Source organism: Herpailurus yagouaroundi, unplaced genomic scaffold (assembly GCF_014898765.1).
Source record: "Herpailurus yagouaroundi ecotype Mexico unplaced genomic scaffold, PumYag 166, whole genome shotgun sequence".
NCBI classification, from domain to species: domain Eukaryota; kingdom Metazoa; phylum Chordata; class Mammalia; order Carnivora; family Felidae; genus Herpailurus; species Herpailurus yagouaroundi.
Window position 1 is genome coordinate 31,940,373 of NW_024412407.1, and position 26,765 is coordinate 31,967,137.

At 36.8% G+C, this 26,765-nt stretch overlaps 1 protein-coding gene across 1 annotated transcript in view; it reads left to right on the forward strand.

Moving 5' to 3' along the window:
- SLC15A5 (solute carrier family 15 member 5) overlaps window positions 1–26,765 on the forward strand; it is an 88,579-nt gene that overhangs the window by 16,008 nt on the left and 45,806 nt on the right. Inside the window, exons 3-5 of the mRNA XM_040488810.1 lie at window positions 4,189–4,358; window positions 15,154–15,374; window positions 19,834–20,020. Coding sequence (XP_040344744.1) covers window positions 4,189–4,358; window positions 15,154–15,374; window positions 19,834–20,020 — 578 coding nt within the window. The remainder of the gene's footprint in view (window positions 1–4,188; window positions 4,359–15,153; window positions 15,375–19,833; window positions 20,021–26,765) is intronic.

Here is a 26,765-nt window from a genome sequence, read left to right on the forward strand (position 1 = left end):
ATATATCTCCAAAGCAACAAAGATCAGAAAGGACCAGAGAACACCATAAGAAACTCCAACTATATGGCAATAAATTCATATCTTTCAGTATTCACTCTAAATGTCAACAGACTCAATGCTCCAATCAAAACACATAGGGTAATAGAATGGATAAGAAAACAAGATCCATCTATATGCTGTTTACAAGAGACCCACATTAGACCTAAAGACACCTACAGATTGAAAATAAGGGGATGGAGAGAACCATCTATCATGCTAATGGCCAGAAAAGAAAGCTGGAGTAGCCATACTTATATTAGACAATCTAGACTTTAAAATAAAAACCATATTAAGAGATGCAGAAAGGCATTATATCATAATTGAGGAGTCTATCCACCAAGAAGACCTAACAATTGTAGACATTTATGTGCCAAATGTGAAAGCACCCAAATTTATAAATCAATTAATCACAAACATAAAGAAACTCATTGATAGTAATACCATAATAGTAGGAGACTTCAACACCCCACTCACAGCAATGGACAGATCATAATCAAAAAATCTATATTCAGAACATTTCATCCTAAAGCAGCAGAATATACATTCTTCTCCAGTGCACATGGAACGTTCTCCAGAATAGACCATATACTGGGACACAAATCAGCCCTAAGTAAGTACAAAAAGACCAAGATCATACCGTGCATATTTTCAGACTGTAATGCTATGAAACTCGAAATCAACCACAAGAAAAAATTTAGAAAGGTAACAAATACTTGCAGACTGAAGAACATCCTACTAAAGAATGAATGGACTAAACAAGCAGTTAAAGAGGAAGTTAAAAAGCATATGGAAGCCAATGAAAATGATAACACCACAACCCAAAACCTCTGGGACGCAGCAAAGGCAGTCATAAAAGGAAAGTATATAGCAATCCAGGCCTTCCTAAAGAAGGAAGAAAGATTTCAGATACACAACCTAACCTTATACCTTAAGGAGCTGGCATAAAAAGAACAGCAAATTAAACCCCAAGCCAGCAGAAGACAGGAAATAATAAAGATTAGAGTAGAAATTAATGCTATCAAAACCAAAAACAAAAACAAAAACAGTAGAACAGATCAATGAAACCAGAAGCTTGTTCTTTGAAAGAATTAACAAAATTGATAAAGCACTAGCCAGTCTGATCAAAAAGAAAAAGGAAAGGACCCAAATAAATAAATTCAAGAATGAAAGAGGAGAGATCACAAACAACACAGCAGAAATAAAAACAATAACAACAGAATATTATGACCAATTATATGCCAATGAAATGGGAAATCTGGAAGAAATGGACAAGTTCCTAGAGACATATACACTACCAACACTGAAACAGGAAGAAATAGAAAATTTGAACAGACCCGTAACCAGTAAGGAAATCGAATTAGTAATCAAAAATCTGCCAAAAAACAAGAGTCCAGGGCCAGATGGCTTTCCAGGGGAATTCTACCAAACATTTAAGGAAGAGTTAACATCTATTCTCTTGAAGCTACTCCAAAAAATAGAAACGGAAGGAAAACTTCCAAACTCTTTCTATGAAGCCAGCATTACCTTGATTCCAAAACCAGACAGAGACCCCACTAAAAAGGAAAACTATAGACCAATTTCCCTGATGAACATGGATGCAAAAATCCTTAACAAGATATTAGCCAACCGGCTCCAACAATAAATGTATTGTTGGAGAAAGAAAATTATTCACCACGATCAAGTGGGATTTATACCTGGGATGCAGGGCTGGTTCAATATCCACAAAACAATTAACGTGATTCATCACATTGATAAAAGAAAGGACAAGAACCATATGATCCTCTCAATAGATGCAGAGAAAACATTTGACAAAATACCGCATCCTTTCTTGAAAAAACCCTCAAGAAGTAGGGATAGAAGGAGCATACCTCGAGATCATAAAAGCCATATATGAATGACTCAACGCTAATAGCATCCTCAATGGGAAAAAACTGAGACCTTTCCCCCTATGGTCAGGAACAAGACAGGGATGTCCACTCTCACCACTATTATTCAACATAGTATTGGAAGTCTTAGCCTCTGCAATCAGACAACACAAAGAAATAAAAGGCATCCAAATCGGCTGAAGGAGGTCAAGCTTTCACTCTTCACAGATGACATGATAGTCTATATGGAAAACCCAAAAGATTCCACCAAAAAACTGCTAGAATTGATTCATAAATTCAGCAAAATTGTAGGATATAAAATCAACACACAGAAATCCATTGCATTCCTATACACCAACAATGAAGCAACAGAAAGAGAAACCAAGCAATTGATCCCATTTACAGTTGCACAAAAAAACATAAAATACCTAGGAATAAATTGAACCAAAGAGGTAAAAAATCTATACACTGAAAACTATAGAAAGCTTATGAAAGAAATTGAAGAAGACACACACAAAAAAAAAATGAAAAAAGATTCCATGCTCCTGGTTAGGAAGAACAAATATTGTTAAAATGTCGATATTACCCAAAGCAATCTACATATTCAATGTAATCCCTATCAAACTAACACCAGCATTCTTCACAGAGCTAGAACAAATAATCCTAAAATCTGTATGAAACCAGAAAAGACCCCAAATAGCCAAAGCAATCTTGAAAAAGAAAACCAAAGCAGGAGGCATCACAATCCCAGACTTCAAGCTATACTACAAAGCTATAATCATCAAGACAGTATGGTACTGCCACAAGAACAGACACTCAGATTAATGGAACAGAATAGAGAACACACAAATGGACCCACAAACATATGGCCAACTAATCTTTGACATAGGAGGAACGAATATTCAATGGAATAAAGACAGTCTCTTCAGTAAGTGGTGCTGGGAAAACTGGACAGCGACATGCAGAAGAATGAACCTGGACCACTTTCTTACACCATACACAAAAATAAACTCAAAATGAATGAAAGACCTCAATGTAAGACAGGAAGCCATCAAAATCCTCGAGGAGAAAGCAGGCAAAAACCTCTTGGATCTTGTCCTCAGCAACTTCTTACTCAACATGTTTCCAGAGGCAAGGAAAACAAAAGCAAAAATGAACTACTGGGACCTCATCAAAATAAAAAGCTTCTGCACAGCAGAAGAAACAATCAGCAAAACTAAAAGGCAACCAAAGGAATGGGACAAGATATTTGCAAATGACATATCAGATAAAGGGTTAGCATCCAAAATCTATCAAGAACTTCTCAAACTCAGAACCCAAAAAACAAATAATCCAGTGAAGAAATGGGTGAAAGACATGAATAGACACTTCTCCAAAGAAGACATCCAGATGGTCAACTGACACATGAAAAAATGTTCAACATCCCTCATCATCAGGGAAATACAAATCAAAACCACAATGAGATACCACGTTACACCCGTCAGAATGGCTAACATTAACAACTCAGGGAACAACAGATGTTGGTGAGGATGCGGAGAAAGAGCATCTCTTTCGCATTGTTGGTGGCAATGCAAGCTTGTGCAGCCACTCTGGAAAACAATATGGAGTTTCCTCAAAAAACTAAAAATAGAACTACCCTATGACCCAGCAATTGCACTACTAGGCATTTATCCACGGGATACAGGTGTGCTGTTTCAAAGGGACACATGCACCCCCATGTATATAGCAGCACTATCAACAATAGTCAAAGTATGGGAAGAGCCCAAATGTCCATCGATGGATGAATGGACAAAGAAGATGTGGTATATATATACAATGGAGTGTTACTCCGCAATCAAAAAGAATGAAGTCTTGCCATTTGCAACTACGTTGATGGATCTGGAGGGTTTTTTGCTAAGTGAAATTAGTCAGTCAAAGAAAGACAAAAATCATATGACTTCACTCATACGAGGACTTTAAGGGAGAAAACAGATGAACATAAGAGAAGGGAAATAAAAATAATATAAAAACAGGGAGGGGGACAAAACAGAAGAGACTCATAAATATGGGGAACAAACTGAGGGTTACGGAAGGGGTTGTGGGAGGGTGGATGGGCTAAATGGGTAAGGGGCACTAAGGAATCTACTCCTGAAATCATTGTTACACTGTATGCTAACTAATTTGGAAGTAAATTTAAGAAAAATAAAAAATTAAATTAAAAAGAAATATATATAAAAGCATTAAAATTTGTGATTGTTGTCTGAGGTAACTGAATCGTATTCTTAATTCCATCTGTGCACCCCAGGTTTTGTTGGATCATGAACCTGAAAGCAACCATTGTCTTTCTGGGAATATCTTACATTCAGCACTCAGGGACCTGGACCCTGGTTTTACTCATTCCTTCTATGTCTACACTTATGGCTATGATAACTCTTCATATGATGCACTGTAACCTGATTCATCAGCCAGAAAAATGTAAGTAAACCACATTCTACATTCATTTTTTGGTTTTCATGGTTTTCTCGACTCATTTCTTCCTCTTTGATCCCCGGTAACTTCTCTTTCAACCACAGAATTTGTAGATTCTACCAATTACTACACTTGAGAGCAACAAAGTCTCCAAGAATATCAACAATCTCTAATTTCTTTTACTTTTCCCTTGTTAAAAAAGGTTTACTAATGGGTTATTTTTAAACATAAAGAAAAGTAGAAAAAAATCATGTAACCACTCTATTGAGCTCTCAGCTTCAATTATTATCAACTCCACTCACTCTTTTCCCCATCCGTCCTGGTAATTTTGAAGCAATAATGAAACATTATAGCATTTCATTTGTGCATATGTGTGTAAATTACATACTTTAAAAAATATTCACGATGTCATTATTACATACACACACAATGAAAGACACACAGAGAGAATTTAACACCATTGAATATCTGGTCACTGTTAAAAATCTCTGTTGTCATTTTTTTTTATTTATATATGAAATTTATTGTCAAATTGGTTTCCATACAACACCCAGTGCTCATCCCAAAAGGTGCCCTCCTCAATACCCATCACCCACCCTCTCCTCCCTCCCACCCCCCATCAACCCTTAGTTTGTTCTCAGTTCTCAACAGTCTCTTATGCTTTGGCTCTCTCCCACTCTAACCTCTTTTTTTTTTTTTTCCTTCCCCTCCTCCATGGGTTCCTGTTAAGTTTCTCAGGATCCACATAAGAGTGAAACCATATGGTATCTGTCTTTCTCTGTATGGCTTATTTCACTTAGCATCACTGCTAGGAATTTATCCAAGGGACACAGGAGTACTGATGCATAGGGGCACTTGTACCCCAATGTTCATAGCAGCACTCTCAACAATAGCCAAATTATGGAAAGAGCCTAAATGTCCATCAACTGATGAATGGATAAAGAAATTGTGGTTTATATACACTATGGAATACTACGTGGCAATGAGAAAAAATGAAATATGGCCTTTTGTAGCAATCTGTTGTCATTTTTTAATTTTTATTTATTTTTCATTTTTTAAAATGTTTTTAATTATTTTTGATAGAGAGAGAATCAGAACACAGCAGGGGAAGAGCAGAGAGAGAGAAAGAGAGCGAGAGCGAGAGCGAGAGCGAGAGAGAGAGAGAGAGAGAATCAGAAGCAGACTCCAGGCTCTGAGCTGTCAGCACAGAGCCTATGTGGGACTTGAACTTGATAACTTTGAGATCATGAGCTGAGCCGAAGTTGGACGCTTAACCAACTGAGCCCCAGGAACCCCTCTGTTTCCATTTTAAAAATTTGTTTATATTTTGTTTTGTTCAAATCAAATCCAAATAAGGTTTGTACATTCCAAATGGCAAATACGTTCCTTAAATCTACTATATCACCTTTCATTTGTCTCTTCCTCTTTCATTTTTGTCTCTTTTCAATTTATTAAAGAAATCTAAACATTCCACGGAGCATTTCTCATAGTCTCGATTTCTCTCATTACATCCACATGTCACAGACGTTTCTCCTTCTTATTTCCTGTAAATTGTCTGAAAGACCTAGATGCTTGATCACATTAAGATTTGGAAGTGGGGGCAAAATTCCTTCATAGATGGTGTTATGTACTTTGGCCAAGAGGCGTGATGTCTGATTATCTCTGCTTTTGCAGTAACAGTTCATACTGAAAATTTCTGCTCAAGTCCATACTCCACTGTAGGTTGCAAGGTGGTGATATTCTGTTTCCTCCTTTATTAGCTGAAATAATTCTATAAAGAGAAATGTCTCCTCATTAACTAATTATGCATAAGTACAGTTTATATAAGAAAAAGAAAGCAAATGTTCAATTTTTTCCTCTATTTTTAGACTTTCAAATAAATGAGTTGAGCTTCAATATCTTCCATAGGTGATCTGTTAGTTGTTTTTATTTTTAAGTTTATTTATTTATTTTGAGAGAGAGACAGAGAGAGACAGAGAGAGAGAGAGAGGGAGACAGAGAGAGGGGAAGGACAGAGAGAGGGAAAGGGAGAATCCAAAGGACAGAGAGAGGGAAAGGGAGAATCCAAAGCAGGCTCCAGGCTCCAAGCTGTCAGCGCAGAGCCTGACACAGGGTTCAGACTGACAAATGGTGAGATCATGACCTGAGCTGAAGTCAGATGCTCAACCAACTGAGCCACCCAGGTGCCCCCTTAGTAATCTTAGACTGACACTACCACCACCAGTATGGTTGTTGAGAACAGTTTCAATACTCTTGCAGGTTTTTTTCTTTGTTATAAACCCTAGGAATGTACACCAAAATTGTTATTTTTAAAGTTACTTATTACAGTTTCTCTCCATCTGGTTATGTCACTAACTTTATACACAATTAACTGTATTTGTTCCATTTTTCTTCATACTTAGACATATTTTTAAAATTTAATTTTGTTTTAAGTCATGGAAATAGTTTCATGTATCTTAAATTCATGTATAAAACAAGGTCTATTTATATTCCTATATCCCTTCCTATTCCCTTAGGTGTTTGTATACATTTGAAAAAAATTTTTTAATGTTTTTGTATTTATTTTTGAGAGACAGAGACAGAGCAGGAGCAGGGGAGGGGCAGAGAAAGAGGAAGACACAGAATCCGAAGCAGGCTCCAGGCTCTGAGCTGTCAGCACGGAGCCCAACACGGGGCTCAAACCCATGAGCCATGAGATAATGACCTAAGCCAAAGTCTCACGCTTAACCAACTGAGCCACCCAGGTGCCCCTGTTTACATATTTTTAAAGAATTATCCCCCATTTTTGCAATAAGGGAAAAAATTAAAATTTTATATGTGTGTGTATGTCTCCATGTATGTATTTTCCCCTCTTTATATAAGCAGTAGTGTATTACTACTCACTTTTCTCACCTGATTTCTTAGTTAATATGACCTAGGGATCGTGTCATAATTGTATATGAAAATATGCCCCATTCCTTTTTATAGCTGCCTGACACTCCATGGTGTAGTAAGCCATTGTTTATTTTACCAATCTCATGTTAACGGACATTGGGTTGGTTTTGGTTTCTTTATTTGATTTTTTTTTTTTTTTTGCTGTTAAGTAGAATCTAATGAATAGCTTGATGCAATCCTCTCTTTGCATTTTTTCCCTAGCTTAACTTAGAAGTAGGACCGTTAAGCCAAAAAAGTAAATTTACATACAATTTTGCTATATTTTGGCAAATTCCCTTCCATAGTGGTTGTACCATATGCGTTTCCACCAAAATGCATGAGAATGCCCATTTCCCCACAGTCTCTACAACAGAGTAATGTCAAACTCTTGAATTTTTACCAATTTGAGTGTGGAAAATGGTATCTCACTGAAGTCTTAATTGACATTTCCTTTATTATGAGAAAAGTTGAACCAACGTCTTTTCAATGCTTAGAATAATTTGTATTTCTTTCAGTCAACTATCTTTTCATACATCTAGTCCATTTTTTTTTCCTATAGGATTGTGCACTTTTGATTTTTTAGAAGATTTTTCTATAGTGGAGATGTTAACTCTTTGTATATGATAAAAGTTATAAATATTATTCCCCATTTGTCAAATATCTTTTAACTTTCATTCTTGTGTTATTTTCCATGCACAAGATTTTTAAGTCTGTTTTGTCTTTTCTTCGGGGGGAGTGGTTATGTTTATAACAAAATTTATCAATCTTCTCCCTAATTGCTTCTATATTTTGAATCATGTTGGAAAAGTTTTCCTTACTTTCAGATTATAAAGAAATGCTCTCATGTTTTATTTCAGTTTTCATATTCTTTTTTTTTTTACCTTTGTATCTCTGACCCATTTCAAAGTATATTAAAATAGGTTTTAAGAGTGAACTCAACTTTGTCACTTTTCTTTGTAACTCTCAATTTATCCAGCCTCACTTATTTAAAAGTCTACATTTTCCCCACTAATTTGAGATGTCACCTTCATTGTATACAGCCACTTGCATTGCTGGAGTTTCTATTCTGTTCCTTTGGTCAGTCTGACAATTTATTTATCTATCTTGTCTAACTGTGGCCTTAATTTCTAACATTTTTTTTTTTTTACTGTATAGTTGTCTATACAGCTGCTATCACTAAGAATGATGCAGTGAGTTGTATTTTTAAAAATTAAATACATTCACCAATGTTACTTCATCCTCCCCTCCCCCATACCTGTGACGTGGGCAGAGTGGGTACCATGTATCCTTTCATAGCTCAGACTCCATATGCTTTGCTCTGCAATATATGAAGCGGCACCTCTTCGTATCTTTACCATTTTATCTACCATATTATTTTGTTTTTAAATTTTTTCTAATGTTTATTTATTTTTGACACCGAGAGAGAGACAGAGCATGAGTGGGCGGAGGGTCAGAGAGAGAGACACACACAGAATCCGAAGCAGGCTCCAGGCTCTGAGCTGTCAACACAGAGCCCGACGTGGGGCTCAAACTCACAGGCGGTGAGATCACGACCTGAGCCGAAGTTGGATAACGACTGAGCCACCCAGGCGCCCCTATCTACCATATTATTTTGAAACTATCTACTTATAATTATAATTGGGTATTCCCGTGTCTGATAAATGCTTGGAATATGGTAAATGTTCAGTGTCTGTTATTGTTAAACTGAGTGCAGAAACTGAGGCATAATTAAATAAAATGACTTACCAAGGACCTCGTGGAAAATAGCTGAAGTGGAACCAGAACCCAAGCCTTATTTTTCTCAGACCGGAGCCCACTTTACTATACTACATATGGGAGCATGGAAAATATCATACACAGAAGCCCCTGCCCCTGTTTGCCAGAGTCCTATGGTCTGTGGATCACAGCTAAGCAGGGCACATCCTCCTGATGGTCTGTGGAATGGGTTCAATGTGCAAAAAAGGTGTCTGAGAGACAGTCTTTGTCAGCCCCAGATAGCAAAAAAGAGAAAAATGGAAAGTATAGAGTTTTATTGAAAGACAATGTTAGCCGTTTTTGGAGTGTGTAATTATCAAATACCTCTGGATTTTTGTGAATATATATCTTTACAATTTTTAAAACTTTACATATACATAACATTTTTAGATTCAAAATTTTCTAAATAACAATACACCATCCATCCATTTGCTTCCTGATTTCTTATTTGAGAATATACTTATTTGAATTAAGACATGCAATTCGTCAAGTAAGAACAGATACTTATAATCAACTGTTCACCGCCAATCTATTTGTAGTCCATATGTTACATATTTTAACATATGATAAAGTAACCCTTCTTTGGAAATTTACAAGGAAAAATTTTATTACTAGCAACCAAAAGTATAATAGAAAATGTTCGCGGGTAGTTTACTTTACACAATACTCTATAAAGTGAATACCTTGTTGTTTTTAGTTTTGTTTTCTATTTTCGAGTTATAAGATCACCCAACTATGATGTGGTAAAACTCTGTCTTCCCTCTTAGAAAAGTATATAATCCTTATTTTGGCTTCTTCTTCTCTGATGACTAAATTGGAAATTCCTCAAAGCTGTAATTCAAAGCCATAGGTGACCTTAAAGAAATGATTTTTTATATGCTACCTTTTATTTTAAGGTAACTTTTCAAATGTGGACCATGCATTCCATTATGTTTAGCTGTCAAGCACGGCCTTCATTTGCATTTCTTCCCACTGCTATAATTTTGAGAACTGGCAGGTGACCAAAGAAGAAAAAATGTGCATCTACCATCAGAGTGCAATGTAGGCTTTTTTTATTATAATTAAGTAGCATAGATATTCATGATTAGATCAAGGTCAGAGGAGCAGAACATCAGAGCCAAGGACTTAAAGGTACAAAGAATAGAAAAATTGCTTTCTAAAGTTTTTTTTTTAAATAGTAATAGCTACAATCTTTAAGTTTTGCAATAAAACATTTAAAATAGCTCATCTGTTTTATTTTAAATGTGCACGCCTGGTGTGTTTGCCATGCACATTTGAACCAGGGCTTGAAGTCTCCATTGTATTTTCATTCCAGTTTTTTTTTTTCAACTTCCCATTTCTGCTCCTGGTGCAGAAAAGCAATTTGAAAATTATAATGACAATGGATTTTTTTTAAAAAGCTGAGTCTACACGACACCCAAAATTATTTGTACAGACGGCTTGAATTTTCTATTAAGTCTAATGGATGAATCCAAGAAGATGGTGTGATATCTAGACGTAGATGTTTTCAACAGGATATCCCTAACATTCGGGGATAACTCCATGGTTTGATGGGACAACTGCTGCTCTCCTTGGGCAGACAGATTGCTGTACAATTCCTTCCCTTGCCTTCTCTAGCTACCTTGTGACTCCCTCCCAGTCCAGCTGATCAATTTAGGCTTGCTACATCCCTGCCTTCTTTCCCTCTGACTTAAAACCTGTATAGTACCTTATCTACTCCTTCTCGATTGCCTTGGCTAACTTTTCTCCCATGATAGTCTTCTAACTGATGTGGAGCCCTAGGATGCATTCCAGGGACCCCATGTCTTCCCACACTCTTTCTTAAGTGATCGCTAATGCCACAGCTTGTAATGCCAACTATACACCAAAACACTCAAGTTCATATTGACCTCACCTTGAAACTCACATATCCAACTTCTATTTGACCTTTTTTTATGGTGGAAAACTTTTATTTTTCAATTTAATACATTCCTACACAGTTTCTCTCCCTTTTCCATTCATATATATATGTATTGTGAAGTTCAGAAATAAGACTTCTAATCAAATTGTAGATTGACCATGCATTTATTGCTCTCTCTCAAAACCTCATCAAAATAAAAATACAAAGGGGGCTCCTGGGTGTCTCAGTCGGTTAAGCATCCGACTGTTGATCTCAGCTCAGGTTTTGATCTCAGGGTTGTGAGTTCAAGCCCTGTGTTGGGCTCCACTCTGGGCATGAAGCTTACTTACAAAAAATAAAAATACATAATAATAAAATCAAATACAGAAACAAAAAGATATGAGCTCTCAAAAATGAATAGAAAATAAATCATTAGAAGATAAGAGATTTTCGTACATTTCTTGAAGACAAGGCTCAACATTTTAACTTGGTTTTTTAATGGTCCTCTCAAACTTACCCTGACCAAAATTCAACTCCTGATTCATTCAACTGCAACCGAGCCCCTTTCTTGTGTTCTCTGTCTCAGTGTAAGTCACCCACACCCAGTTTTTTAGGAAAAAAATAAGTAGTCATCCTCAAATTTTCTCTTTTGTTCAAACTCCCCCCACATCAGAAAATACTGCCAGTTGTTCAAACATGCATCCTATTCTGTCTGCTTCTCTTCTTTGCTATCACTACATCCAAGTCACCACTACACCTCGCCCTCTCTCAGCTTCCCTTCTTGTTTTCCAAAATGTATTATCCAAGTACACATCCTATAATATGTCTCCTCTGCATAAAATTTTTTAATGGTTTCCCATAACACTGAGGCAGGGAAACTCCAAGCTCCATACTTTAGCCTGTAAAGTCTGATCTCTGACCAACTCTTGGGCCTCACTTCCTTCCAATCTTCTTACTAACTGAGCTATTGCCTCATCGACCTGTACCATTCCTGAATCCCTCTCAGCTCATTTCTACCCTATGACATGCCTGGCATATGCTTCCTCCATGTCTTTTCCCTACTTCCAGTCATTCAATCCTCAGTTCAAATTTCCACTCTTTTGGTTGTCTCTGTATCTCATAATGAGTGTCTGTCTTATCAGTCCATTTTGGTTTCATCATTGAACTCACCTGATATTTTTCTGCTCGGTTAGTGTCTCCCCCACCAGAAAGATAACTGAGGGATTTGTGAGTCTTGTTCACCACTATATTCTCAAGAATGAAAGCCCTGGGCACATAGTAGGTACTTAATATGTTGAATGAATGAATTATTGCATTCACATTTGTTTGGAATCAATTATGTGCCCTTGCTGGCCTAGCTAAAATTTTAGACCTCCTTCATTATCGATCATTTCTTGTTTTTTTTTTTAATTTTTTAATGTTTTATTTATTTTTGAGACAGAGACAGAGCATGAGCGAGGGAGGGGCAGAGAGAGAGGGAGACACAGAATCCGAAGGGGGCTCCAGGCTCTGAGCTGTCAGCGCAGAAGCCGACGCGGGGCTCGAACCCACAAACTGTGAGATCATGACCGGAGCCAAAGTTGGATGCTTAACCAAATGAGCCACCCGGGCGCCCCAGTCATTTCTTGTTCTTAACCATTTTGTTTTTGTTGTTTCATATCACCCTATCAGATATAATTTTACTTGTTTAAATAAATTCATTTTTCAAAGTGTGTATTCAGTTGAAGCCAGTGCTACTCAAAGCCTTGCCCGCGGAGAAGTGCTGATCAATGAACTGTTTGTTACTGGAGTGCAACAAAATAAATATAGACACTGAGAGAAAACATGTAGTAATATTTACAGAAAGTTAGATTTTATGTCTGTTGAATGTAATAATAAAAATATCAGGATTTATATTTTATATGTCTTTGTTTTATTCTTTAGGTATTCCATTTTATTATATTTTAAAAATGTATTGACCATAATAGTTGAGACTTTTTTTAAAAACCTTTTTTAACACAACTAGTTTAAGAAGCAATAATCTAAACTACTTCTCCTTAGAAATAATATGCGGGGCACCTGGGTGGCTCAATCGGTTGACCATTCGACCTCAGCTCAGGTCATGATCAGTTCATGAGTTCAAGCCCCACATCGGGAGGGTTGCTGTCAGCACAGAGCCTGCTTCAGATGCTTTGCTCCCCCCTCTCTTTCTGCCTTTCCCTCACTTGCACCCTCTAACTCTTAAAAATGAAAAAAAAAATAGAAATGATAAAGATATTTAACTGTTTAATAATACTGCAGGTATCAACTTACCATGCATTAAGAGCAGATGCAAGCTTATCTTGCAACAGATAGTGACTTACTTAAACAAAAAAGGAATAATGAGTTCAAAACGTATTTAATATAATTTCCTGAATTTAAAAAATAGAAAATTAGGGAGAATATTTTTGGAAATACTCTTTCTTCTTGTGAATAGTTATCATTTCATCATAAAGCCTATTTGAAAGCATAGAACATGTTGGATTAATGCCAGTAATAACCCTACTATCTGCACAGCACTGTTTTGCAAAAGGTGAGCAGAGAACAGGTTGATGAGCAACAGAGGCGAGATCACAAGGGAATGTCAGGGAGTTAAGCCTCCTCACCTAGAACTGTTCAAATTCAGTCTCCAGGCTGTTCACCAAGACATTCTCAGCTCTCGTCTTACTAAAATCTTAACTCAACTAATTGAAATAGCTAGGAAAGTCTCATAATAGAGCAGTTCTTCCTGCAATAATAAAAAGATGTCCCTGTTCTTTCCTAAGAGACACAACCACTCACAGGTGCTTCTGTCCCCTTGGCCCTCTCAGTCCCTGGGCTTTCATCTGTGTCTGGCAATAGTGACTACAGATATGAGCTCATAGGAGATGCAATTATTCCGACATACTTCCACTTGACCTCAACACACTTCACAGAGGCCACCAAAGAGCCACTGCTGTAATCATTCTTGGTCACTACCAATTTGGGCTGGATTTGATTCAATGACTTAGAGGTTAAAGGTTCCATATTCAATTACCAGGCCCCCAGCTTCCTCAATTAATCAAAGCCTGACATAATAGGTCTATTACAACTCTTAAAAGAGATCAAATCAATATAATCACTCTATAACCATAAAAAGAAATATTAATAAATATTCTTTATTTAAATATAAAAACCAATACTCTATGGCATTTAAATGAATTTGGTTAGAATGTATTTCATCTAGCATTTTATTGTGGGAAACTTGAACATAAACAAAATGACAATCAAACTATACTCTGAGTTTTTATAGCGGCCTTCTTGGGAGAAACTCAAACATTTTTACATTTATTATATCATTTATCCCTCAACCATGGTTTGGTGTCTATGTAATTTGTGGAAGGGTTTATTTGGTCAAGGGAGTACTATGAAAAATTGTAACAATTATGATGGTGCACTGAATTGCTAACTAAACGGAGGGGAGGGGGAGTAGTCTCTTATCTGTTTTGTATCAGGAAGTCCTAATGGAGTCAAAGAAAAGGTGGAATCTGAAAGATCATAAAAAAAAAAAAAGCAACAATGAGGTTGCAAATCACGAGCAGTAAGTGACTGCTAACATCTGAAGCAATAAAATGCTTCTGATGCCAAAGTGACAGGCATATAAACCCAGAGGAAACTACTGGAAAAGTCAAAAGCCAGCTAATCCAATCTGAACTTTTAGTGACACTATCAACATGTATAAAGTCATTTGAAGGGTTCAAAGTTTAACCTTACATCTGAAATTCAAGGATAAAGTCAAAGCAGAGAATACATTTTGCTTCATTTCCATGTCAAAATAAGAAACCACCCTCTACCTGACAAGTGAGGGTTATTTATATAAGAGTTTATATTAAAAAAATAGTAATAGTTCTTTGTGTTAAGGCTGTAAAAGAAAGTTCTGGTTGTCTTATTCATTAATGAGTTAGACTTCTAAGAGATTGTGGAATTTCTTACTTTGGTGTTTTATTTTGTCACCTTTCTTCCCTTTTTAGTATGTTCCCATTGATCTTACCTTTTTCATTTTTTACATCAGCTGTCAAGCACCACCTTGGGCTGGTCACCAGGATGCCAGAACCCTTGTCAGAAGCTTGTTCCTTTGAATTCAGCCCCTTGAGTGCTAAAACCTTCTCGCTCACTTTCCTGCCCTTCATCCTTGCAATTGTCATCTTTCTGATTGACATCTTGGAAAATTGAAGAACAATTCCTTTACTAATACATAACATTTCAAATGCATTGCAGGCTACTCCCTCCTGACAACCTTTGGGGTGTTTGTTAATGCACTGAAAACATGCTGTCTGCAATATTGCCGTCTTGCCAAAGATGTGACCAGCTGGTTAGACCACGCCAAGAAAAAAAATGGTGGTTGCTACAGTGAGCTTCACGTGGAAGATACAAAATTTTTCTTCACCTGTCTCCCTCTCCTCATTTTTCAGCTCCTTTACAGAATATGCATCATGCAGGTAAGGAGGGGTAATTAATATTACCCCCAAAACAATAAAATGATTGCATGTGAACCTTACCAGTAACTATTTTCATCCCAACAAGCTCTTCTCATATACTTTGTCAGGCAGTTATCCCATAAATGCTTCTCATCATTACAGGCTCTAATTTGAAGAGACAAGTGGGGTCAGGCAGAGGTATACCTGAGGAGAACCTAGTATGTAAAACTAGAAATGTCTTCCAGAAATTGTGGACGATATTTCGGAGTGCATAGTCACAAGGCATAAGAGCAATGCATGAAAAAATGAAATCTATGGGCAATTCCCCCACCTTTTTTTAACCAAAGGTTTTGCCTTCCTCCTTCATTAAACCTTTAAAAGCCAGTACTCACATGAAGCTAACTTGACTGATTGAAGTACCACCTCCACTGTACTCTTAAGTACATGTGCTAATGAACAAGTGATTCCTTCCCCACCCACCCTTAGTTCCTTGGTGATTCAGTCCCTATGCGGTGGAGAAATGAAAGGGAAAAACAGCAAGGCCAAAGTACCTTTTATAAATATATGTGATAAAAAATAATTCCAATATGATAATGGTCAAAGACTAACTTTCTTAGGAAGAAATATAAATGATTATAAAGTCTTTGAAGAAATTCAGGACTACATTTGCTGTCAGCCCACAACTTGAAATTTAAATGGCTAATGATCTGAGTTATATTCATAAATCCTAGAGCAATAGAGCTGAAAAGAAACTTAGAGACTAATTTACTCAACTACTTCGTTTGTTGAAGAAGAAACTGACGCTCAGTAAAATTAAGCGATTTTTGGAAGGGATGGCTAAGTCACACAATTATGAAAGGAAAAACAAATCTACCCGCTGGCTCTTAGTATAATGCTTGCTCTAATAGACTAGGGGTCAGCAGACTACTGCCTGCAGGCCAAATCCAGCCCACCGTTTTTTTTTTTTTTAAGATAAAATTTTTTTATATGCAAGATAAAATGCTTTTTATATTTTCATATGCTTGAAAAAAATAAAAAGAAAAAACTATTTTATGACTCATGAAAATTCTATCAAATTCAAGATTCAGGGTCAATAAATAAAGTTTTATTTGAACACAGCCATTCTATGTCTTCTTATGTATGAAGCAGCAGGGTCCAGTGGTTGCAATAGAATCAGTATGTGGAAATTTTTTCTGTCTGGCCCTTCGCAAAAAGTTTCCGAAGAACCCTTGCTGTAAACAATACATGAAAGCTAGTGGATTTAGTAGATTCAGCCTCCCTCCTGACTCCACAGTAGGAACTAGCACAAAAAGACAAAATATTACCAATATAAATGATCGTTAATATTATATACATCTTAAAATGATAAAATTAATAAATACAAAATTACTAAGTGGTCCATAGCTAGCCTCAAACCTTTATGCAATCAGCACAAATTTATCTTCATAACGCAGCGACACTTGATTTTTTTTATTAAATTCAAGCCTTTTTTGCAAACTGACATAATTTTTTAATCTGACAAAAATTACCATATATTTCAATAAACCAACTTTTAACTATCTCACTAAATCTACAGGCCCAGTTATTGATCACCTGTATGTGTCACAGCTCCTAAAAGATGACATCATAGTATCTCATTTAATTCCCACAGCAAGTTTACGATGGCTGATATTATGATGTTAAATCTGAGGCTCAGAGACATTAAGTAACTTGCACCTTGCTTACAGTCACCCTACTAAAAATGGCATTTCAACTCAGGGCTGGGATCAACAACCACGCTTTGCTGTTCCCCACAATGCCTCCCTTGCAGCCGGGTTAAAAATCCCTGACACAGACGTACAGGTGCCAAAATTATATACAGTAATATTATGCCAGAAAGTTTTTTCAAAAAAGTTTAGAATGTATTTCTCAAGGGAGGCAGAGGAAACTTCCAATGGGACAGGCTGAAATTAGATTTTTACCTTCAGATGAAATAATCACCAGCATAAAGGCGATCAAAGCACCAAGAATAAAACATCCTCAAATTCCATATTTTAAATTTAGTAGCCATTATTGACCTTCAGTTCCAAGACATACATTTAAAATATGTTGATATTAAGGCTCATGATGTTGCCATTTGACATTACTGGCCACTCAAAGGTGAAAATGAATCTCTATTGACAGCAATTATTTCTGAATACTCAGAGGCTTGTATGAAATAAAAGTATTTAAAATTTTAAAAGGGGATGATTTCAGAACTTGAGGCAGAAGCAGAAATGATTTCAAGCTTTCAAGACACTGGAGCCTTTTCTTAAATTAGGCAATATATTAATATTGCTTCACTAAAGATTAATAGTACATTCACCACATTATTAAGTTAACAGGTTTCTGTGTCTGTGATTCATGCCGATAATAACTTTATTCCTATTAACAATAATTCTCATTTGAAATCAGTAACAGAAACTTCCAAGTTATGCTGGGAGCCTTTCAGTCTTAGAGCCGATCTGCTGCCAGCATTTTTTTTTAAAAACATCTTTCATTTTCCTCTGATTGGGGGATACGTGCTTAATAATTTTATTAAACTAGGGCAGAGCTAGCTAATTTTTCCCTTCAGTCTTGCCATCTGAATTCAACCAAAGCAATCTTTGTTTATAATCCTAAAGGTCAAATTAAAGATTGGAAGATAAATTATCACCAGGACAAATTTTATAGAGATAGAAAGAATGTCCCTGAAAATACGGTCCATTCCTGGGTTTAGGCAGTTAACGTTGCAATAGGCTCATTTTACAAGCGGTGGGCTCGTTAACAGCTGCACTTATGACTCTGACTCTTCTGCCCTCTGAAATAGTGCAATTGATAACAGAGAAGGAGTCAGTGAAAGTTTCAAACAGGAAGTTATCATTCGGGTATTTGAGTAGTGCTGTTCTCCCAATACAGCGATAAGGCCGAACTCTTACTGCAGTGAATGCACGGCCAGAAAAATGGTTTGGAGAATCCATTTCTTAAGGACAAGATTTGGGGTGACTTCCTCTCCAAGCCACTTAGCAGCTTTGTGTTCCAGTGGGAATTAAAGAAATACTATGCACTATGAATGATAATAGTGAGTGATTGCAACAAAGTTCACAAACTAGAAAAGTGAAGAGACGCCCTCTTTCCTGTGACACTGTGCTTATTAACAAGAGGTTTGGAACATGTGAACAGGCTCCAAGTTAGGGTTAGGCTTTCAGTGAAAATTATTAGGGTTATTTAAATTTTTTTTTAGTGTTTATTTTTCAGAGAGAGACAGAGACAGAGCATGAGCAGGGGAGGGGCAGAGAGAGAGGGAGACACAGAATCCTAAGCAGGCTCCAGGCTCCGAGCTGCCAGCACAGAGTCCGACGCGGGGCTCGAACTCATGAACCGTGAGATCATGATCCCAGCTGAAATCGGACACTTAACCAACTGAGCCACCCAGGTGTCCCAGGGTTATTTTAAAACTGAAGAAATTCGGACACTACACTGAGTGTTTGGGATGGGGTAGAAGTTTTCTTTGTTTTTGCTTTTTGGTTTTGGGGGGTTTTTGTTTGTGTTTTCATTTCTTATCCGCTAGTTTATTATGCAGATCTTTTTCATGCAGCTCCCTTTGTGGTCCTCCAGTGTCACATACTTAGTTTAAAACGAGAGTGTAGGGGCGCCTGGGTGGCGCAGTCGGTTAAGCGTCCGACTTCAGCCAGGTCACCATCTCGCGGTCCGTGAGTTCGAGCCCCGCGTCGGGCTCTGGGCTGATGGCTCAGAGCCTGGAGCCTGTTTCCGATTCTGTGTCTCCCTCTCTCTCTGCCCCTCCCCCGTTCATGCTCTGTCTCTCTCTGTCCCAAAAATAAATTAAAAAGTTCAAAAAAAAATTAAAAAAAAAAAAACGAGAGTGTAAACACAAGTATATATTTTTTCTCTTTTTTTGTGTTCTCTTCTCATTGTAGAAGTGAAACCAGTCCAAGGAACCCACAAAGACAACCTGCTACGAGTGCTGTGTTTCTACCCTGGGCCCCTCTTCTTAGTAAAAATCATTCCTATCTATTTTGTCACCAGACTACATGCTATTTGAAGGATTTTTTTTCTAGCCCCCAATTTTTTTCATCAGGTTAAAAAGAAACATCCTTAATACTTTCTACTGGTTTTTAGTTTGTTGTTTGGGAAAAAAAGTCTATTTGTTTATATGCAAAATTATATATTTTTATACGTCATTTGATTTCTTATGTGTCATCCTAAGCACTTTCCATAGGAGAAGTAAGAAGTTAGACTGAAGGACAAAAGCTTCCTCCATAAAGAATCGGTAGTATTGTCAAAGACTAAATAGAACTCATACTGCCTTTTCTCAGCTCATAGTTGGGACGTTGAAGATCTGGGGAACATCCAGCTCATCTGCCCCAGAGTATGTGCAAGGGGCAAGGACATCATCTGCAGGATTCTGTCTGCAAAGTTAAATCACTATCTTGATGCCAGTTCCTTTCCCCCTCAAATACAGATTCCTTCAGGATATTATGTGCAGACCATGAATTCTAACCTGAATTTGGATGGATTTCTCCTGCCAATTGCAGCAATGAATGTCGTCAGCATTCTCCCCCTACTAATTCTGGCTCCTTTTGTGGAGTACTTCAGTACCTACCTCTTTCCGTCTAAGAGAGATGGATCATTTCTGTTGGCATGCATTAGTAAGTACAACTGACCATCTCAGGTGAATTGTTTGCAACTTTGTAAAATAAACAACACTCTGCTAAGGTCTAAGCTAGCTATATGTTGTGGAGTAGAGACTGATTTTGACAAATTGGGAGGAAAGTGAATGCAAGAGTCATAACATGCAGCTTCTCAAGTCTCTCTGCGGACATCAGTGCCCCATTTTCTTCCCATCCTTTTATACCTCCTCAGAGGACACAGCTGATATAAAGGCATGATGAAACTTCCAAGACCACCGAATGGCCAATCTTTCCTCAATTGAGGCAGTCTTTATTTCTAAATCAGTGCTGACTATGTTTTTAAAACTTAACACAGGAAGGGGTGCCTGGGTGGCTCAGTCAGTTAAGTGTGCAACTCTTGACTTTGGGTCAGGTCATGATCTCACAGTTTGTGAGTTCAAGCCCTGCACTGGGCTCTCTGCTGTCAGCACAGAGCCTGCTTTGGGTCTTCTGTCTCCCTCTCTCATTCCCCTCCCCCCCTCATGCTCGTTCATGCTGTCTCTCTCTCAATCTCTCTCTCAAAACTAAATAGTTAAAATTATTTAATTAATTAACAAACAAGCTTTAAAAAATTAACACAGGTAATGAAACCCAAAAATAATGTCTGGCTGAACTTGGGAGGCATTAGCCTGTGAACCAGTAGCAAAATTTCCTAAAGATTAGTACTGCGACTCACAGCTTCTCATAACACTTATTCAAATAGTAAGGCATATAGCAATAATTTTCAAACATTTTTTCCAGTTTTATTGATCTTCCAGCTCACTTGACATATAAGATTGTGTAAATTTGAGGTGCGCAATGTAATGATTTGATACATCGATATATTGCAAAGCGTTTACTGCAATAAGGTTAGTTAACTCATCCTTTACCTCACATTACTGCTGCTTTCTTGTTGTTATGGTGAGAACACTAAAGTTCTACTCTCATTTTTTAAAGTGAAAAAAAAATTAGGTTATCTTACCCAGAACACAATCAGTAGAACCATAAAACAAAATTTCTCCGACTGCAGTGGGAGAGAAGGAGATGAAGACCGTTCAGATCACACTCTCCTCTGCCTTGCTCGTGTCCCTCAAGCACTGCCATGAAACAGGAAGAGGCATTGGTACAGCAAAACCAGGCTGAACCCCAGAACAGGAGATCTGGGTCTCAGCCTGTGCTCTGTGGCTAAGCTAGACGTGGGCGACCTTGAAAATCCACTTAACCTTTCTTGTCCTCTAGTTTACTTCTTTTCGTTCACTGAGGGGCATATCCTCCATAAATTTGGGGTCCCTTTGTTCTGGAAGACTTTCAGAATCACTCTGAATGACATCAGTGCCTGAAGCATATCCTGACACATAGTGAAAGTTCTATAAATGTTAACTAGTATTGAATCATCATGTGTAGGGGACAGGCCTAATTGGTGGGCATAAACAGAAAGCAAAGGCACTTTAAACTCTTAAGAAATATCATATGATGGTAACCTAATGTTTTAGTGTCTACTTAAGAAATAACTCCATTGAGCTATTCAGGGTCAGGCATCTAGAAGATTCTCTTCTCTTGGTTAACCTATTTTTATTAATAATTCTTCCTCTTTAGAGATCGGTGGAGACCATGCAGCCTTTTAGTAATCCGTTACTATATTTTTCGGCTGTTTCTCTGTTTGTAGAAGTTACTTTTAGGGAGCACGCTTCCTGTTATTTACCAAAGCCATCGACAAGATCACTTCAGATCACATGTCAAGGTAGATTTGTAATTTACCTTGGTTTATTTTGTTATCTCCAGTTATAGAGGCCTTTAGCAAATAACCTTTTTTTGATTTAGTTCTTAAGAGGCTAACCCCAACATTATTTATTGTAATAGGTTTAGGCAAACTATACATCTTAATAGGTTTTGACAATCCTTAAATCTTAAAAAGTGCTTTTTGGTTTGCCAATGTAGAAATTCCAAAACCAATATTTAGTGAATGCCCAACACTATTTCAAGATAAAACAAGAAACAAGAGATTGTACATACCTTCAGCAAGTACACTATTAAAACAGAATGAATACAGGACAAAATGGGGATACATTTATATTGCAAAATGCCAAAAACTTTGGCAGTCTTGTCTAGTATAACGTAAAACCAGTCTGGGCTCCCAAATTATGCTTAATTACTAATTAAAAAAAAATTGGGCCATTTTAGGAAAATATGCTATGCAACATGGCTGAAAGAACTACGTTAGAAGTCCTTCCTGAAAATAAGATATCTTAAATTCACTTTAAATATGAGCAAATTTCTCTTGGACAATTCTCCACTCTTGCATATTTAATCATGTCTATTCTTTAAAAAGGGTATGTTTTTTATGGATGGAGGACAGTTAGGCAGAGTTATCTAACGTATCTCATGTATATGAACTAAATATTCCCCTTCAAGATTGGTAGCAGACTTGTTGGATGGGAAAAAAGGAAAAACTACACTCATTAAAAAAAAAAAAAAACAACTAAGATATGTTCCTTTGAGTACAGCATACTGAATTCAGTTGTTTCTAAGCCAGGCTCCATTCATTTGTTCATTTACATACTTGTTCATTTATTTGCATAATATTTTGCTATGGGAGTATAAAAAAAGTGTGATGATATGCATTTTTAAAACTAGATGTTTGCTTAAGTTCTCCATATTTCTGCTTATGATTATGGAAGATTAACAAGTTTTATCAGGACATACAAGCACAAGTCTTGGGTACATTTTTTTGTGGTAATGTACATAATTGAGTTAGTCTAATATTAAAATTTCCTTTCACTTTAAACCCAAGTTCCTTGAAAATGTGAGTGAAATATATAAGTACATACATTGTGAACAAATATGTATGAATTCCTAATTTGAACCTAGGCACTTCCTATACATATCCCATTTAGCCTCATGTTAAACCGCCATTTAATAAATCAAGAGTCTCAAAGAGAGTAAGTTCCATTTGAATTCAAGTCTTCTAATTCTAAGGCCATTGCATTATTATTATTATTATTATTATTATTCTACTTACAAGCTATAAATGACTGCTAGATTATAGTAGTTACATTACCATTGTTAATTTGGAATCCTTACTGCTATTTCTAATTAAGGCTGTGATGTGAATGAAAAAAATCCTTTCATCACTACATCGGGCAGTTACTGCTTAGACACCCCACTCTCTTCCACATCCAGTCATTCCCCTTAAAGGGACTGTCCTACTGTAGGAGGCAGATGGTACAGACAGTGCAGATGCCTCATGTTTGACGTGGATCATCACAGCCCAGGACAAGGGTGAGGGATGGGGAAATCTCAGTTGGTCAAGCTAGAAATTTAATAAAGGAAAAAAAAAATGAAATAAATTACTTTCTCTATCTAGCTCATAAACAATGCAACGAAAGAAGGGTTTCTGATTCAAGATACGACAGTCTTGAGTTTATCACCTACAGCCATCAAAAAGTATATCACAGTACTAAAAAATCGCCAACCCTTCCGGAACTGTGAAAGGCAAAGGCTTGATACGCTCTGAGTTTTATCTTCCTAATATCTTCCCCTGTATCTTCCTAACACGACATGTGAGCAGATGTATCTGTTTAAAAGTCAACCTTAATTTACCTAAAATCTAAAATCAGGGATATTGTGATTTATCCTCGTCATAATTGGACGTACTTCATTTTAGCCTTTTTCAGTTCAAAAATGTTTACACTGTGAGTATTTCCTTTCCTTAGCATTAATTAAAATCCTGCAGTATGTGGTATTTAGTAGTTAGTGCTGACATACACAAGTATTAATCTGACTAAAATTAGCCTAATTAAGATTGTTATTAAGTCTTACATAAAGCAGAAGTGTGCAACACAGTAGGTAGCAATTATCTTGGCTTTTAAATAACATTTAATTTGAAATGTGGATGAAGTATATTCAAATATCTCCCAGAACTTGCTCCTTAAAATAAAAACTTGAAAATTCAAATTAACTCCAAGTCCTTTATGATGTAGGGACAGCCAAGGTTTTGGTCACTTTTTACATAACCAGTGACTCTACTTGTTCTAATAATTAGCAGTGATAAAAGACTCCTTTTCTGACTGGAGCCAAAGCGCTTGATAAATTAAAAATTGAGTCAGGGGTCCAATCACCTTCATTGAAAGTAGGATTATTTTAGCAAAACCACATTTTTGTTGTTGTAGTTTTAGAACTGATGCATGTTTTTCAAAACAATCACAGTACATACTCATTGAAAATACCTGATGAGAGGAACTGTAAATACTAAAAGAAGTAATGTATCAATATCTAGCCTGAATAATTCATTCATTCGATTGTTCATTTGTTTCATAAATGGGTGGCTCAGTCAGTTGAGCATCCGACTTTGGCCAGGTCATGATCTCACGGTTCATGAGTTTGAGCTCCACATCAGGCTCTCTGCTGACAGCTGAGAGCCTGGAGCCTGCTTCAGATTCTGTGTCTCCCTCTCTCTCTGCCCCTCCCCCACTCATGATCTGTCTCTCTCTCTCTCTCAAAAAATGAATAAACATTTAAAAAAAATTTTTTTTAAATAACCCAGGGTCGTGGGATCAAGCTCCACATTAGGTGTGGAGCCTGCTTAAGATTCTCTGCCCCTCTTCCCCACTCATGCTCTCTTTCTCTCTCTCTAAAAAAAAAAATAACACACATTAATGTTCTCACGTTCTTACCTTTAGAGTGGACATCAACAATGGATTATATTTGAGGTAACATAGACCATCTAATACACCATCTGAAGTGATAATTGATATCTTAATAGATACATGTGTATATCTGATCTCTATATAATGAGTTACCTGCTCCATACTTAGAAATTAAAACACAAACTGAAGCTGAATCTCCTGAATTGAGTTCCAGTGGTCTACAGAGCAATAAAAGACACAATATGAGTAGCTCAATTCAAATATAGGAACATACCAGTAATAGGAACAATAAATGTAAAAAACATGCCATTCTTACAGTGGGTAAGTAATATCTTCTGCAAAGGCAAAAGATACATATGACAATAAAATTATAGTTGTCTCTGTGAGAGTGGTTTATGGACACCAGTATGTCCTCACATGAGCAAATTTCTTATTCTGGAAATTTGCCAAAATCATGGATCAAGGCTCAATAGAATTTCATACACACAGTTGTGTTACATATCAGAGACTCATATATCAGAATACCCATAAAAAAACACCCATAGTTTCCTCAGTCAGTAAATTTAACCAATAACTGAAGAAACTTAACATATCTGTTTTTTAGTATTAGATTTTGCTTCAGTGTGAAATGGCAATGTTTGAATAAATTCTGACTTTCCTTTATTTCATTGTTGTCTAATTTGGAAAATTATTACATGGCAGGATAATAGAATAAACTATAAGAGCTTCAAGACTCTTATGGACTTGTCTACAACCACACAGCCAATATTAAAACATACATTATTTATCTGAATATAATATCTCCTTTGGAACCATGTGCTTTATCTTGTAAATACAGATCTGCTAGAAGTTTTAAATGTGTACATTCTGATAAACTGCACTGTGCTTCAGACGAGTTATGATCTCATACAAGTTAAGAATAAAATGGAATGGATTAAATTTAGGTTAGAATCAAACTTTGTTTTGAATTTTAAGAAAGTCATTTTTCACTAGCATCAGAGAGCAGTGGCAAATAAAAAGCAAATGTAGTTATCTAGATCCTTCAGGTAAAAATATGCTTTGCCCTAAAATATCTGGGTAAATGAGTTAAATATTTGTGTTTTGCTCAAAATTGTCTGGAGAACCGTCTTTCATTGGATTTTGCTACATTAGGTCTCATAGTGCTTTATGCTAGAGTCATACTTCTCAAAATTTAATGTGTACTGGCATCTCTGAGGTTCTTATTTAAACACAGATCTGATTCAGTCCTTCTAGGATGGAGCTGGAGATTCTGTGTGTCTAGCAAGTTCCCAAGTAATACCAAGCGCTGCTGGCCAGAGACTACTCTTTGAGTATCAAGGACAGAGAAAGAGACCAAAAGACCACTCTGTTGTGCTTCATGCCTGTGTACAGGGAGCAGGAGCCCAGGGAAAACTGCCCCAATTTCTCGTCAGGCCAGAGTAGACAATAAAAGCTGATGACTAATCCAGGGCCAAATCTGGCCCACCATTTGTTTTTACACTGCCTGCAAACTAAGAATTATTTTCACAGATGAACATTTGCTATTCATCTCATGATAAGAAACAATAACATTTAAAAATTTTTTAATGTTTATTTATTTATTTTGTGTGAGAGAGAGACAGAGAGCAGGGGAGGGGCAGAGAGAGAGAGAGAGAGAGAGAGAGAGAGAGGACCCCAAGCAGGCTTCACGCTGTCAACACAGAGCCCAAAGCAGGGCTCAAACTCACAAACCATGAAATCGTGACCTGAGCTGAAATCAAGAGTCAGACGCTTAACTGACTAAGCCACCAGGTGCCCTAAGAAACGATAACGAAACACCAATTAAGTGAAATTCCATCACCTCCCCAAAAGAATTATTATTTTGAATTTCATCAATAGAAAATTTGTAGAAACATATTCTATCTCTTGTTGCAGACGTATCTCCAAAATTTTGCCCTTTGCCTTACAAAATCTAAAATGTTTATTACTGAGCCTTTACAGAAAAAAATTGCTAATATCTTGTCTAAGCTATTGCCTCTAATGTTATAAACTTTTCTGAATAAAATATAACCTTTTTTACATAGTACAAGGAGATAACCAAAAAAGAGTAGTGAGGGGGC